Source organism: Engraulis encrasicolus, chromosome 15, assembly GCF_034702125.1.
Source record: "Engraulis encrasicolus isolate BLACKSEA-1 chromosome 15, IST_EnEncr_1.0, whole genome shotgun sequence".
NCBI classification, from domain to species: Eukaryota; Metazoa; Chordata; class Actinopteri; order Clupeiformes; family Engraulidae; genus Engraulis; species Engraulis encrasicolus.
This window is the reverse complement of record NC_085871.1, coordinates 25,330,794-25,345,675: the sequence shown is the minus strand read 5'-3', so window position 1 is coordinate 25,345,675 and position 14,882 is coordinate 25,330,794. Positions and strand designations below refer to the sequence as shown.

The window sequence follows — 14,882 nt, the reverse complement described above, 5'->3', positions numbered from 1 at the left end:
GAAAGAAATAACAAAAGAAAAAAAAGAAAGAATGAAGAATCACAAATCTAGACCCCCCTCTATGACAAAAGCACTTGTTTTTCAGCCACCGTTTTACTGGGCTGTGACTTGTCAAAGATAACAGACTTGACAGGACTTTTTTTAATCCTGGAGTCTTCGCAAGAAAATACACAACACAAAAGAGGGGAGGCAATACATTAAAGAGAATGTGTATGAAAATAAAGAGTGATGTTTTTTGTATAGCTTGTTTTTCTATTATTCTCTATAATATAAATCTCTGGCTCTTGGTTTGCAGCACTTCTCGTTGGTAGAGAGCAAGCTGCTCGTCAGAAAAGGCTGGTGGTGGCTCAACCAATTAAAACCCATGTAGGCTGTTGCCCAGGCGACCAGTAAGGTGCTTCAGTGGAGAGGGAGGAACACAAACGCACACGCACACACCTTACACATTCTTGATCTCTCTGTCTCTCTCTCTCAAACACAGACACACGCAGACACAAATAGCCATACACAGACACTTCCAAATAGACAGCCGCACACTCTTCAACTCTCACTTCTCTTCTCACGGTCACAGAACCCTCACTTTCTCATTGTCGTACACAAACACACACAAACACACAACCTCCTCACTCCAAAGTGGAACAGCAGCCTTCTGCTTGTTCGTGGGCCTGGCTTTATAGCTCGACCACCAGCCAAGTTGGATGGACCCTGTCTTCCTCCGACATTGCCCTTCTACTACATTCATTCATTTTCACTTCCTCTCTCTCTGTGAATGCACGTGTGTGTACATGTCTGTGTGCGTCTGTATGTATGCGCGTGCGTTAATGTGTGTGTGTGTGTGTGTGTCATCTTAGGTGTCTTGCACATGAATATTCAAAAGATAAAGAGTCTTTATTCCAGAGGATGTGCAGGGCAAGAAGCCTTTAACACCCAGAAAAGGGAAGAAAGGATAGTAGTAGTCTCAACTGCACAAGACGCCGACTTCTCTTGGGCGCAGTCCACCACTCGTACACACAGACACCATTTCAGGGGTTGCTGCAGGTGTGTGTGTGTGTGTGTGTGTGTGTGTGCATGCGTGCGTGTGTGCGTGCGTCTGTTCAGTCTGTCCACTTCAGTGTTTTTCGCTTCCCTTCGCAGTGTTCTTCGCTTCCCTTTTCGCTCTTCTGGATTATGCGCACTGAGTTTGTGTGTACGTGTCTGCATATGCGTGCGTGTGTGTATGTGTGTGTGCGTGTGTGTATGCGTGCGTGTGTTCGTTTTTGCTGTACAGAAGGAGATTGGTGATGCCGAAACACCCCACCCTGTGACACTTCTTAGGCCACACTCCTCTCTTCCACTCTCTTTTTCAATCCTCTCTTCTTCTTCTTCCTCCTCCTCCTCTTCCGCCCGTTTCTCCTTGTCGCTCTCCTCCACCTCTTCCTCCTCCCTCCGGCGGTTGACCTGCTGAGGTGGTTGGTGGGAGAGAGGGGGTGGGTAGTGTGTGTGAGTTGAGTCTGCATGGTTTTTTGGCTCAGACACAACCGTAGAGTGACCAACTGCTGTCATCCCCCTCTCTTTCTCTCTCACTCTCACTCGCTCGCTCGCTTGGCTTGGAGGGGTGACGCCAAACTGCACTGCTGCTGCACTCTCGCGCTCGCTTGCTCACTTTTTTGTACATTTCTCGCTCGTTTCACGCGCCGTCATTGCATCGCTTTCCTACCGGCATCCAATCAACGGCGTCTGGGAGAGAGAGAGAGAGAGAGACAGAGAGACAGACAGGGGACAGGGAGAGGAAAGAGGGGACAAAAGCAACACACAGACACACACAGGCACACAACCTTGTTAGACCGGGCAGAGGACTCCCACCCAACACACACACCCTGTGAACATGCACAGTGCACAATCTCATAAATGTGTGTTTTTCACTTGTGCAACCACACACATCATCATAAAATCACTGGCACAATACACCTGAACATAGGCATGTAGGTGAGCACAGACACGAACGCACACACGCACGCACGTGCACACACACATTCCACACCACTAACACACGTGTGTGTTCCAGACCAAAGTGAATATGACACCTGTTGTAAAGTGGAAAGCTCCTTAACTTCACCCTGGCTACCCCTGTGCTTCAGAGCTGTAAAACCAGAACCCCAGTGTGTATTGTATATTACATGTGTGTATAGTGTCCTCTAAGACATGAGGGGTTCTTCATGCACTGACCAGTCCCTTAAGCTGGATCTCCTCAGAAGTGCTGTACGGCACCTGTCAGAGTCGACGCCTGCCCCTACCATCCTGTCTTCTGTCTCACACACACATACACACACACACAAAAGTACACAGATGGGCATGCATAAGCACAACAGGCTCACACATGAGCATGCATGAGCATGCATAGTCACGCACACACACACACACACAGCAATACATAAACATGAATGAAAGTGCACAAATACTATAATGGCAAAAGCGTTTTCTGTGGGTTAGGAGGGGAACAGCAGGCATGTAGAGTAGAGTAGAGTACTTTTATTAATCCCGAAGGAAATTAAGGTGTCTGTCAGCTTACATACACAAATCCAAACATACACAAAGAACTTATACACATAAATGCACATTACAGTAAAAGTATATCGCCACACTCTCTCTCTCTCTCTCTCTCTCTCTCTCTCTCTCTCTCTCTCTCTCTCACACACACATCCCCCTCTCTCTCTCTCTCTCTCTCTCTCTCTCTCTCTCTCTCTCACCCCTTCCCCCCCAACACACACATATTGTCACACACCACACACACACACACACCACACACACAAAAAAATAAGGCAGTTTCCAGTGGTTGAGATAGACCAGTAAGAATAAAAATGCAAGGAGTTAAGTAGTTCACAGCTGCTATCCGAGGGGTAAGATGGGTGAGGTAACTGAGGTGGGGTGTAGTGAGTTTATTGTCCTGTGTTGGGGAATCCCTTAAAATGTCCAAGGTAGTGCAGGCGCTTGCTCCATGGGGTGGGGGGGTTGGGTGAAGTGTAGCTGTTCAGTAGAGAAAAAGAGTCGGAAGGGGGTGGGGGGTTGTGGGTGGTGGTTTAGGCAGTCCAGTCACCAATGACAATCTCTTTCATTGTGTCTTTCTGTGTGGTGTTGAAGAGCTGCATGGCCCTAGGAACAAATGACTTCCGTAGTCTGTCTGTACGGCAGGGGAAGGCCCGGAGTCTGTAGCTGAACACGCTCCTCTGGTTGGCCAGAAGCGGGTGCAGGGGGTGTCTGTCATTTTCTAGTATGGAGTCCAGTCTGCTAAGTGTCCTGTTTTCGGCTGATGTTGTGAGGTCCTCCAATTCCATGCCCACCACAGACCTAGCTTTCCTCACCAGCCTGTCAAGGCGCCCAGCGTCCCTCTTCCTAATACTACCTCCCCAATAGGCGATAGCATAGGTAAGGACACTTGCCATGACAGACTGGTAAAACATCAGCAGGAGCCTGTTGCAGACGTTGAAGGATCTGAGCTTCCTTAGGAAGTAAAGCCTGCTCTGTCCTTTCTTGTACAGAGCATCTGAATTAGCAGCCCAGTCCAGTTTGTTGTCCAGGTGTACACCTAGGTACTTGTAGGTGACAACCGTCTCCACTGTCTCTCCCACCACAATGATACAGCCGCACACACGCATGCATCACTTGAACAAACACAAACGCTAATGTGGCAAAGCTTCAAATATTTCACTGAAACAAATGTGTGTGATTGGATGTCGAAGGCTGTATGTGTCTGTGTGTGTGTGTGTGTGTGATGGTTTACCTGCCCCCCGTTTTGAAGATGAGGTCGGCGTTCGGGGCCCCCTTGGGGTGCTGGTAGCGTGGCCTCCTCTCGCGGTTGGTGTTGGCCGGAGCAGGACGTTGGGCCAGGGACTGCATCATCTCTGCGGGAAAAACAACACAAACCGATATGAGCTCGTATTACATTAACATCCAACACTGTGCGGTCCGGTTCTCGCTTCTAATTGGTTGATAGCCGTGGTCAATTGAGCCTAAACCTACACCTTCCACCTGAAGATTCTATGCGCGTCTAAGTTAGACGCGGCGCATTATGTATTATTAATAAAAGAATCTCTGGCGGAGCTTCGGGCGCAGGAATGGAATGTCAATTTAAAAAACGTTACATTGTAAAAACAAACAATAGGTGCAAAGTAGACTAGGCTACCGTGTTAAGTATGTCGGATGTTGGGGACTTTGTTTGCAGTTTTGATGTCTTGGGCGGACTGACTATTGACGAATGTTTTAGGCAAATGGAAAGGGAGGAGGAAGAAGAGAAGAGGAGCAGGAGACATGGGGAAATGTCGGAGGAGGAGGTGGCGAAATTGGCAGAATCGAGGCATGAGCGCATGGCGAAGACAACGATGTGGGCAATCCGCTGCTTGGAGTCATGGTGCACAGAAAAGTACATTCAATTGGATTGGGACATCATTGGAAAGGCGGCTCTCAATGCTGTCCTTAGGCACTTTTATGCCACCGTTAAGAGTGGCAAAGGGGAGCCGTATGGATTAAGTAGCTTTGCCCTGTTGTCTCTTTGGAGAAATACCTGTCCCTACTGCCACCCGATCCACCAGCCTTCTACCTCCACCCAAACCGGGGAGATTACAAAGGCAGCGATGTTTGGTAAGCACTCCAAACTTTCTTATAACTTTCTTCTACTCTAAACTTTGCATTGACACGTTACAAACATAAAGTGACAATATGTTTTGTTTTGCGTTTGTGTCCCTGTGTGTGTAGGTATACGAGAGAGCCTGCAAAGCCGCTGGAACCACCATCTACAGCAACCACAGCTTGCGCAGCACGACCAAACGTTCAAAATGTATCTAATGCTGGTCTGGAGGCAAGGGAAGTTATGTCGGAAGTTATGCCACAGAAACGAATCATCCCTTCAGTCATACTAGCATCCAAATTATCCAGAGAGAAGAGAGTGGAGCAACATACTTGCGGCTGGCAGCAGTGTGCGTAAACGCACACATTGTCCCGACTCGACCAGCCCGGTCCCAGCTAAACGATTCCTTTAACCTTTCCTAAACAACTGCACCATTAATGGTGATATTCAAAAAAATGTCAATAATCACTACTTCGGCCTTCCCTACATCTTATTTGTCTGATGTCACTATGCTGAATTCTAAGATGACGCCTGGCGCACCTGACGCCCGCATCATGTATGCGTCTGGCATTGCCTGGTAACCAACCCAGTTCGCATCGCGTCGTGCCCCAGTCCCCTTGGACTCTCGTGGCTTATTGCTTAAATAACATGTTGCTAGCTTAAGAACCAAGCGCTGTTAAGAGAGAAGCACTGTTGGCACTATAATGGATATATTTATTGCACTTTCAATCTGAACTGGACTGGGAGAGTTTCTCTTCCTCTGTCTTTCGCACACATTCCACATGCCCACCATCTCTAGCTGATGTTTAACTTGCTCCTCCCGGTCTCATAACATTGCTTTCGCGCTTGGCCTTCACCACTTTCTATGTACATGTCATGCATAGAGCCTTCGCTCTCTTTTTCTAACTCACACACATACACAATCTCCATATACTCTGGTTTGGTCATTCCTGAATGCTCTGCTGTCTTGCATTTCTCCCTCTCTCAAACAAGTATGGCAGGTACTGTAGCAGGCTTCACTCGGGTTTCTTGATTAATTTTGAGGGTGTTGGCCCAAATAAAAGTCTTAGAATCAATGAGAAAGGGGCTCACCTTGCATCAAACTGTTCTTTATTTTTGTGCAGAGACGCGTTTCGGAGTTGCACACTGAGGAAGGCACACGCCGAAACGCGCCTGTGCACAAAAATAAAGACGACCGTTTGATGCAAGGTGCGCCCCTTTCTCTTTGATTCCCTCTCTCAAACAAACACAGTCTCTGCATCCTCCACCCACCCTCCCCCCTCTCTCGCTCAGCTCTCTCTCTCCCCTATTCAGACCATTTCTGTGTCCGTTTTTTCTTCCTTGTTTTTTTTTACCCTGGTAGTCCTCCTGCTCCTGGCGTTCGTTGATGTCCAGCGTGAGCTTCTTCATGCGCATGCGCTCCTCCTGCTCCGCCTGCTGCTGGTTGAAGTGGTTGGCGGCCAGGTGGGACGACAGCGGCACGTTCAGGATCTTAAACTGCAACACAAGAGCACACAGAGAGAGGGGTTACGTTACGCTAATGTTGCCACACGTCAAGGTTTTTCCTGAATTGTCCCAGTAAATGGAATAACTGTCCTGCTTTTTTAATGCACTTCTTCATATTACCGCATTGAAATGAACACATATCATTTATGTTTCGTGCCGCTCGCGCGTCAGTGTGACCCCGGTTTTTTTACACTGAAATGTGGCAACCCTAGGTTACGCACGCAAACCCGCTGACAGTTTTGGCCCGGGCCCAGGAGGACAAAAATCATTTCAAAAGGGCCCCAAACCAAAAACATAAAATGCAATGAGGACCCAATTCCAGATCTCCCCACCTCTCCCTGGGCCCGGGACGAGTGACCCACTTGTCCTTCCCTGTTGACTATGCACGCACCCACAGTATTGTCAAGAGCTGCAAACAGAACACTCTGCTCTCACACATGCAAGAACATGGAGGGCAGGAGGTCAAGACTGAATATATAAGAGGTTTCATGGCAGGCCAAGCAAGACACCAGCAATATGAAGAAAACCTCAAACTACAAAGGGAAGATGTGAGGGTACATGTAGTACGGACACACGCCCTTGAAGTGGGAACAGAGTGAACTCCCACTCCCACACATATACAGTATAGGATGCTACGGTCAGATGCTCATGATCAGCATGACACTTGCATATTCAAATACACGCACGCACGCACGCACGCACGCACGCACGCACGCACGCACGCACGCACACACACACACACACACACACACACACACACACACACACACACACACACACAATTAAAGAGGAGGACAGGGGAGTGTTCTGTAATGGCATGCTGTTGAACTGCGAGCATAGGTGCATTCCAATATGCACACTACCGTCCTCCACTTGTGCTTGTGGCCTCGCCCCGCCTCCGTGGAGAAAACAATTAAGTTTCCCAGCTGTAAGCTTAGCCACAACAACTTTTGGGGAACTGTTTTTCATTCACCATCCCAATTGCAAATGAGAAAATGACATTAGAATTGTGCTTTTGCAAGATATTGAATTGATTTTCTGTCGTCAGTGACATCATCATGAGGTCTCCAGCAGGCAAGTGAGGACGGAAGTCAGCATATTGGACTCCACTCCATGCTGAAATCCTGAAGTGAACACAGCCATACTATCCTTCCACGGTTGGACACACCCTGAACCACAACACACACGCACGCACGCACGCACGCACACACACACAGACAAAAACCACAAACCAAGCATACCAATGTCAACCCACACACACACACACTACCCCACAAGCACACGCACCACACACACATGGTAGTCAATACTATTTCTGACGTCTAGCTTGTGAAGTTGAAAGCTCTGCCTCCTAAAATATCTAAAGAGCAGCAAACTATGCCTCTGCGAAGCCAACTTGAACCCAGCCACCTTTTTTCAGCAGCAACAAGATGCGTTTGGTACACACTGTTGCATAAATATGTGGCTGTGGGCTTTGAAGCAGTGTTTATGTTAGGGGAGTGCAGACGCCCCACTGTGTGTGTGTGTGTGTGTGTGTGTGTGTGTGTGTGTGTGTGTGTGTGTGTGTGTGTGTGTGTGTGTGTGTGTGTGTGTGTGTGTGTGTGTGTGTGTGTGTGTGTGTGTGTGTGTGTTGTACAGATAAGCTGGTTTACTACAGAAAATGATGGAGATCATGTTCAACTAGATAATCTCCCAAAAACTCCAGATATTACTATCATTGATGAAACAAATAGAGTAGTAACCCTGGTTGAAATAGGTTGTTCTTTTGATTTATATATGGACACTTGGTTTAATGCCAAAATGCTTAAATACCAGCCACTGGTGGAATTAACTATGAGAATTGGATATGATTGCAAGTTAGTCGTCCTTGTGTTTAGGAGCCTTGGACACATACATAAATTAGTCATGCGAGGCTTGCAACTATGTTGATAATGCAAAGGCACTGGCCAAATTCTGTTCAATATCTGCCATAATAGGAAGCTTGTCCATTTGGAGACGGAGATGTCACATCTATCCATAGAGACTCATGGACTTATTATTCTGATTTCATCATACTTGCCAATCTGCAGAATATTTCCATTAATGTTTGGATCTGTAATCCTTCCCTGTGTGGTGATCCAAATAAAAGTACTAAACTGTGTGTGTGTGTGTGTGTGTGTGTGTGTGTGTGTGTGTGTGTGTGTGTGTGTGTGTGTGTGTGTGTGTGTGTGTGTGTGTGTGTGTGTGTGTGTGTGTGTGTGTGTACGTGTGTGTGTGTGTGTGTGCGCGTGCGTGAGAGCGAGTATGTGGGTACACTATTAGTGCGTCTTTGTGTCTGTACATCTGCATGATTGTTAATATGTTTGTATATGTTGATTTTCCCATTCATTTAAGCAAGCCTGTTTGCAAGAAGATTCAAGTGTCTCAGTGAAGAATGTGAAGAACAATGTTGGTTTGTGGGGCTGCAAATATCTCTCATGTGTGTAGCTGTGAGTGTCAGTGTTTTACGTGTATTGATATGTGTATAGCTAGTATCTTGAATGATTGCATGGCGTATGCTGGTGTGTGCGTCTGTTGTGCCCTTGATGCCCACAAGCGGTTACATGCATGAAGTCAGATAGCAAGGGTATCTTGCTAGGGCCTTGCTGTGTAGCTGTGCGGTGTGTGTGTTTGTGTGCGTATGTGTGTGTTATCTTGCAGCTGCTTGTTGCCCATGCTGGTGGGCATGACAAACTGTGTGTGTGTGTGTGTGTGTGTGTGTGTGTGTGTGTGTGTGTGTGTGTGTGTGTGTGTGTGTGTGTGTGTGTGTGTGTGTGTGTGTGTGTGTGTATGAGTCTGTGTGTACCAACCTGCTGCTTGTTTCCCTTGTATATATGCATGACAAACTGTGTGTGTGTGTGTGTGTGTGTGTGTATGAGTCTGTGTGTACCAACCTGCTGCTTGTTTCCCTTGTATATATGCATGACAAACTGTGTGTGTGTGTGTGTGTGTGTGTGTGTGTGTGTGTGTGTGTGTGTGTGTGTGCACCGACCTGCTGCTTGTTTCCCTTGCGCGTGAGCATGACAAACTGCATGGTGTCGTTGATCTGGGCATCGCCCTCTGGTCCGACGGGGACGGGTCCCTTCTTCAGCTGGCTCTTCAGCTGCAGGGGGATGGCCACGTCCAGCTGGTGCACCTTCACCGAGTCACTACTACGCTGCTGCTCACACAACACACACACACACACACACACACACACATGGGGACACACAAACGCACAAGAACATGCACACACACCAAACGGTAAAGCTTCGTTCACATACATCGCTGCTAGTTACTCACTCAGAAAATTAAGTCAATAGAATGTCTATGTGTTCCGGCGAGGCGAGTTGGTGAGCAGGCGATGAGTGTACAAGCGATGTGGGGCGATCCCGAGTTAAAAATATGTTAACTTCGAGCGAGGCGAGTAAGCGAGTAACCAATTGAAATGCAGAGGTACTTTTCGCTTTTGCATTGGCAGTTAAAGCCGCGGAAATGTTTAGCGAACGCTCCATGAACGACTGGCGAGTAGGCGAGTGAGCTAGACGCTAGCACTGTATTGTATGTGAACGTAGCTTAAGAATTAAGACAGTCTAATTGATGCACACACGTTCACAATTTCCAACTGATGCACACACACATACACACTAATGCCCACCTGGTGCTCACCACTTGGCACAATACTGCTGCGGCTGATAGTCATATGAACATGAACATGAAGATATGAACACAGAGTTGGTGCTACACTACTACATACAGAGTTAAATATCCAACTGACTGTCCACTGTGCTTCTTTTAAATACAGGCCCAGTAAGTGTCCGTGTCCTTGTGTGTGCGTGTGTCTACCTGAAGGTTCTCCAGCATCATCTTGTCCAGCGCCTGGATGAAGTCTTCATCTTCAGCACACGCCACGTGCTTCAGGCCTCCTCCACGGATAGTCACCTCCTACAGATACACACACACACACACACACACACACACACACACACACACACACACACACACACAAACACGGTCAAATCAGTTGTACTGCCTTCATTGAATGACACTAGGAAGAGAATACTGTGAGCCACTACAATAGCGAATCTAAGCTGAATCCTGACATCAAACCACCATGATACAAACACTACTTCGCTTAAAAGGAAATTCTATATGAATATTGTTTGAAGACCTGAAGCTCAGAGACGTGTCACAACCAGCATATCAACATTAGCCATCACAATGACTTGACGGTTCAATGAGCCTTTCATGTGCTATTTCACAGGCTGTGAAACTTAACAGTCTCATACAGTCCCATTGTCATAGTGTGTGTGAGAGTGCACCGTTCACAAATGTGTTTGTTTGGTTGTTAGGGAGAGAGAGAGAGAGAGAGAGAGAGAGAGAGAGAGTGTGTGTGTGTGTGTGTGTGTGTGTGTGTGTAGTCAAGTGTTGCGTGTGTGTGTGTGTTTACACGTACATTGTTCTCCTCATCCGTCTCGTTCTCTTTGTTGGAGTCAGTCATGTAGTCAGTGTTCTCCTCCTCCTCTTCCTCCCGCTCTTCCTCATCGTTCTCAGAAGCCTCCTGGAGAAAGAGAAAGAGAAAGATAGAGAGAGAGACAGAGAGAGAGAGAGAGAGAGAGAGAGAGAGAGAGAGAGAGAGAGAGAGAGACACGATCACGAACAAAAACATACAGATGATGATCAAGAGAGATCATGTCATTAACCACACACACACACACACACACACACACACACACACACACACACACACACACACACACACACACACACACACACACACACACACACACACAGTGCTTCTCTTACTCAGACACAAAACATATAAAACATAAATCAATACATAGATTGTATGGATTTATTGTGGTTATGGAGTTTAAGGTTTTATTGTACATTGTTTACTGTTGTTGTTTTATTATGCATTGCTATAAGGTAAGAGGCAGTCCATGAATCATTGGATAAACAGTCCATAAACTGGTCATAAAAGGATTGTGAGGAGTCATCTTAGACACCCATATGCATCGGCTGCATCCTGGAGGTGGTTGGCTTTCTTTACAGTAGCCACCCTGAGAACGCAACCTTGAGCCATTAACAATCAACGACTAGATCGCTACATTGCACCTCTGTGTTGTGCTTTCCCAATGCTTTATCTCTGCAATCGCTTCCTTCTGCCTCTCCCTTTCTGTGTCTCTCTGACATACAAAGATCGCCATCATCCTAGCCAGTGCCACAACAGCTTTTGGGGGAATTTTCCCCATTCAACATGCCGATGACCTTTGAATTGCACTTTTGCGAGATATTGAATTAAACTTCAGTCGTCAATGACGTCAGCACAAGGCCACAAGCACAAGAAAAGAAAGGAGTTAGGATGATGGATAGAGCCCCATGTCTTTCTTCCTCCATGTCTTTGCTCTAACAGAGCTTCCCACTAACAGCATGGATTCCACGGACGTGAGAAGCCTGCATCTTTGATTTGAGCCAAATATTTAGGGCAAAGCAACAGCTGACAATAGACAGGTTGAGCCGACCAACTTGAAGGTGAAAGCTTACATAGCGTTGACGGCAGTTAGGTGCCTAGAGCCATTTCGCAGAGGAAACAAACGAGCACAGCAAGGTTCGCCAGAACACATGCACATACGCACGCACGCGCGCACACACATCATTTTGGCCAGAAGGGCGGGTGACAATGATAAATGACACATAGCTATGACCATTCACACACATGACCTTTGTATTACAGTCCAGGGTGCCATTACAGTAATGACACACTAGACAGAAGGGAAGGTGACACAATGACAAAGAATGATAATCTCTCACAGTCCTTACGTCAGTCCATACGTGTAGCACTCTGACAACTGTCTGGTGCAGTATGTACTTTTTTTGTAGTTTATTTCCAGAATTCATGCTGCATTTATGCAACATTTGAAAATGTTACCTTTTTCACAAATAGTTGCCATACCACCACCATCACATTTTAAATATTCATTATGACTGGGAAAATAATTGCACTTTTCAGACGTGAAAAGGTGGACTCCAGTCTTAAGAGTAGCGACAAAATTCTTCAGCAACACACCGTACAGTACAGACAAGAAGCCGAGACAAACACAGGAAGTGAAAAGGATGTCGATTAGCAATAGTGGAAGAAAAAAAATGAAGGAAGGAAGTAGGGATGTAAGAACCAGTGGAGCAGGATGGGGGCGTATAACAGGTGATGAAAGAACAGAGGTGGATGGAATGGTGAATAAAGACCAAAGGAGAGGCTGAAAAAGCAAAAAAAAAAGGGAAACGAAAAAAGGGCAAAAGACTTGGGGAGTATTACAGTAAATCGGTAAGGAGACGGAAATGTATTGCTCAATGAAATAGAACTGATTTGATGTGGGGGGAAATAAAGCTCAATTCAACTCAATTAAAGAACTAAAAACGTGTGTGAGCGCGATGCGTGCACATGTGTGCGTGCGTGTGCGCGCGCATGTGTGTGTGTGTGTACATGATGCTGAATGCATCTACCTCGTCCTCGTGCTCGTTCATCTCGCTCTCGTTGCCAGACTGCTCCTCGGTGTCTGCCCCACCCTCTTCGTCGTCATCATCATCTTCCTCATCCAGCCCCTCTGCGTCGCCCATGCCACTAGGAGGACGGCCATCCTTCCCCATCGCCAAGCCTGCAGGGACACCACACGCGCAGGCAGTCGCACACACACGCGCCGTCGCGCACACGCACACGCACACGCACACGCACACACACACACACACACACACACACACACACACACACACACACACACACACACACACACACACACACACACACACACACACACACACACACACACACACACACACACATACACACACACACACACACACACACACACACACAAACACACACACACACACACACACACACACACACACACACACCAACAAAACATCACAATTACTGATGTAATCAATACTTCAAAATGATAAGAGTTTACCGCCCACTTGTTTGACTTTATGTCGGGCACGGGGCAGCCGTGGCCTAGTGGTTAGAGTTGGTCTTTCAATCTAGGGGTTGTCAGTTCGAATCCCCCCTGACCTCTCCCTACATCTCCATCCATGGCTGAAGTGCCCTTGAGCAAGGCACCTAACCCCACATTGCTCCAGGGACTGTAACCAATACCCTGAAAAAAATAATAGTTGTAAGTCGCTTTGAATACATGAAAGTGTCAGCTAAGTGTATTGTAATGTAATGTAATGTGTTTTTATTCACAAAGAATGCATCTTTGAACTTTTCATCATTTGAAGTTGGCGTTTCTGAATCTTGACGTCATTACAGGCTAAGTCACATGCATGAGCACGTGTTTACACACATACAGTTCATATACCGTACACACATCTGTGTTTAGTGTTAAATACTCATTTGTCCTCAAGGAGGTATGATGAATATGCAACAAAACATGGATGACCTAACCAAGTTGTGTGTGTGTGTGTGTGTGTGTGTGTGTGTGTGTGTGTGTGTGTGTGTCTTTATCAGATGAGCCTGAAGCTTTGTGTTATGTAGGTAGTTGTGAAGCTGGCTGTAGGACTTCATTAACCTATGGTATTAGGAGTGACGTTCAGGAGCAAAGCAAGTTCACCTACACTCTCTCATCGTAACACTTACAAGGGGTTCCCCTGAAGCAAATACTTCCCTTTACACACACATCGTCAAAACGTAACATTTTGGTTCATATGCGTGCCTTTTAAGGCCAAACGTATAGCCCAGGTGACATACCGTACACAGTGTCAATGACTAAACTGACAGTGACATCACATTCTGGCTTAACTGAGGTGCTGCAGAACCTGTTGTGTAATGTGTATATTATGAAACTTAAATGGAACAGATGTTTGTAAAATATTTGCATTGTAAAGAGACTGCAGGCTTTGGCCACCAATGCTGCACGATAGAAAGAAATCAATGCCATGGCATCTATTGAAACAGTATTTTGCTACTTGCTTGCGAGAATACATTTTCTCAAACACTCTCAAGCTCAGTCTCTTCATTCCATTTATTTCCTGTAATTCCTCTACAACAAAGAAGATAAAAAGAAACCCATAGACACATTAACCTCTACCGTACATACTGTTTATGCAGCTACGCATACAGTTCACAGTGCATAAACGTCGATGCTAAATTCGAAACAATCCAAAAACAGTCATGCGAAACAGTCATGCCCTTTTGTCTGAAGACCCACTTAAAGCATACACATAACTTAAACTCTTTCATACTGAGTCAGAGACAGGTTCATCTAGAGTCTAGTTTAATTCACAAATCTGTCATGTTGTCTTTTGTGTTACACCCACGTACACAGCCACAGTGTTAGAGTGATGAAGCAACAAACTATGCCAGACGTTTAAAGCCCTGTTGCCAGTGCTAATCCTCAACTCAACTCTTACACGGGTCAGTATGCAGATTAGACAAATCAAAAGTCGCAACACAAGACCAGTCACTCATGACGCACGCACGCATCACCGCACGCACGCACAAAGCAACTGACACATTCTCATTAAAATTGCAAGTAAAAAGCTTAATTCACTGAATGAACAAACGCCTGTACTTCAGCCTTTTCAGGTAGTGAGCCAGCGTGTGTATGCGTGTATGTGTGTGTGCGTGCGTGCGTGCGTTGTCAAAGTAGGAAATATATGGTTTAAGCAAAACATCAGTACATGATATAGGCGTACATTAGTTATTCCATTGTACCTGATGAGGTGGCTAGGTGCTTCTACTGAAAAAAAACCTAAGAAGATGATCACCAAATATGAT

General features: G+C 46.3%; 1 protein-coding gene across 3 annotated transcripts in view; it reads right to left on the bottom strand.

The window, feature by feature from the left end:
- Nucleotides 1-869: 869 nt before the first annotated feature.
- Nucleotides 870-14,882, bottom strand: part of upf2 (UPF2 regulator of nonsense mediated mRNA decay) — a 52,964-nt gene continuing 38,951 nt past the window's right edge. For 2 of the 3 annotated variants that reach the window (XM_063217263.1, XM_063217260.1), the window contains exons 17-24: nucleotides 12,608-12,759; nucleotides 10,560-10,664; nucleotides 9,950-10,048; nucleotides 9,117-9,284; nucleotides 5,956-6,097; nucleotides 3,758-3,878; nucleotides 2,206-2,284; nucleotides 870-1,716 (exon numbers count right to left, since the gene is read on the bottom strand). In XM_063217263.1, the coding sequence (XP_063073333.1) occupies nucleotides 2,251-2,284; nucleotides 3,758-3,878; nucleotides 5,956-6,097; nucleotides 9,117-9,284; nucleotides 9,950-10,048; nucleotides 10,560-10,664; nucleotides 12,608-12,759 (821 nt within the window). In that variant the 3' untranslated portion in view covers nucleotides 870-1,716; nucleotides 2,206-2,250. The remainder of the gene's footprint in view (nucleotides 1,717-2,205; nucleotides 2,285-3,757; nucleotides 3,879-5,955; nucleotides 6,098-9,116; nucleotides 9,285-9,949; nucleotides 10,049-10,559; nucleotides 10,665-12,607; nucleotides 12,760-14,882) is intronic. The other variant, XM_063217262.1, reaches the window with a different exon arrangement.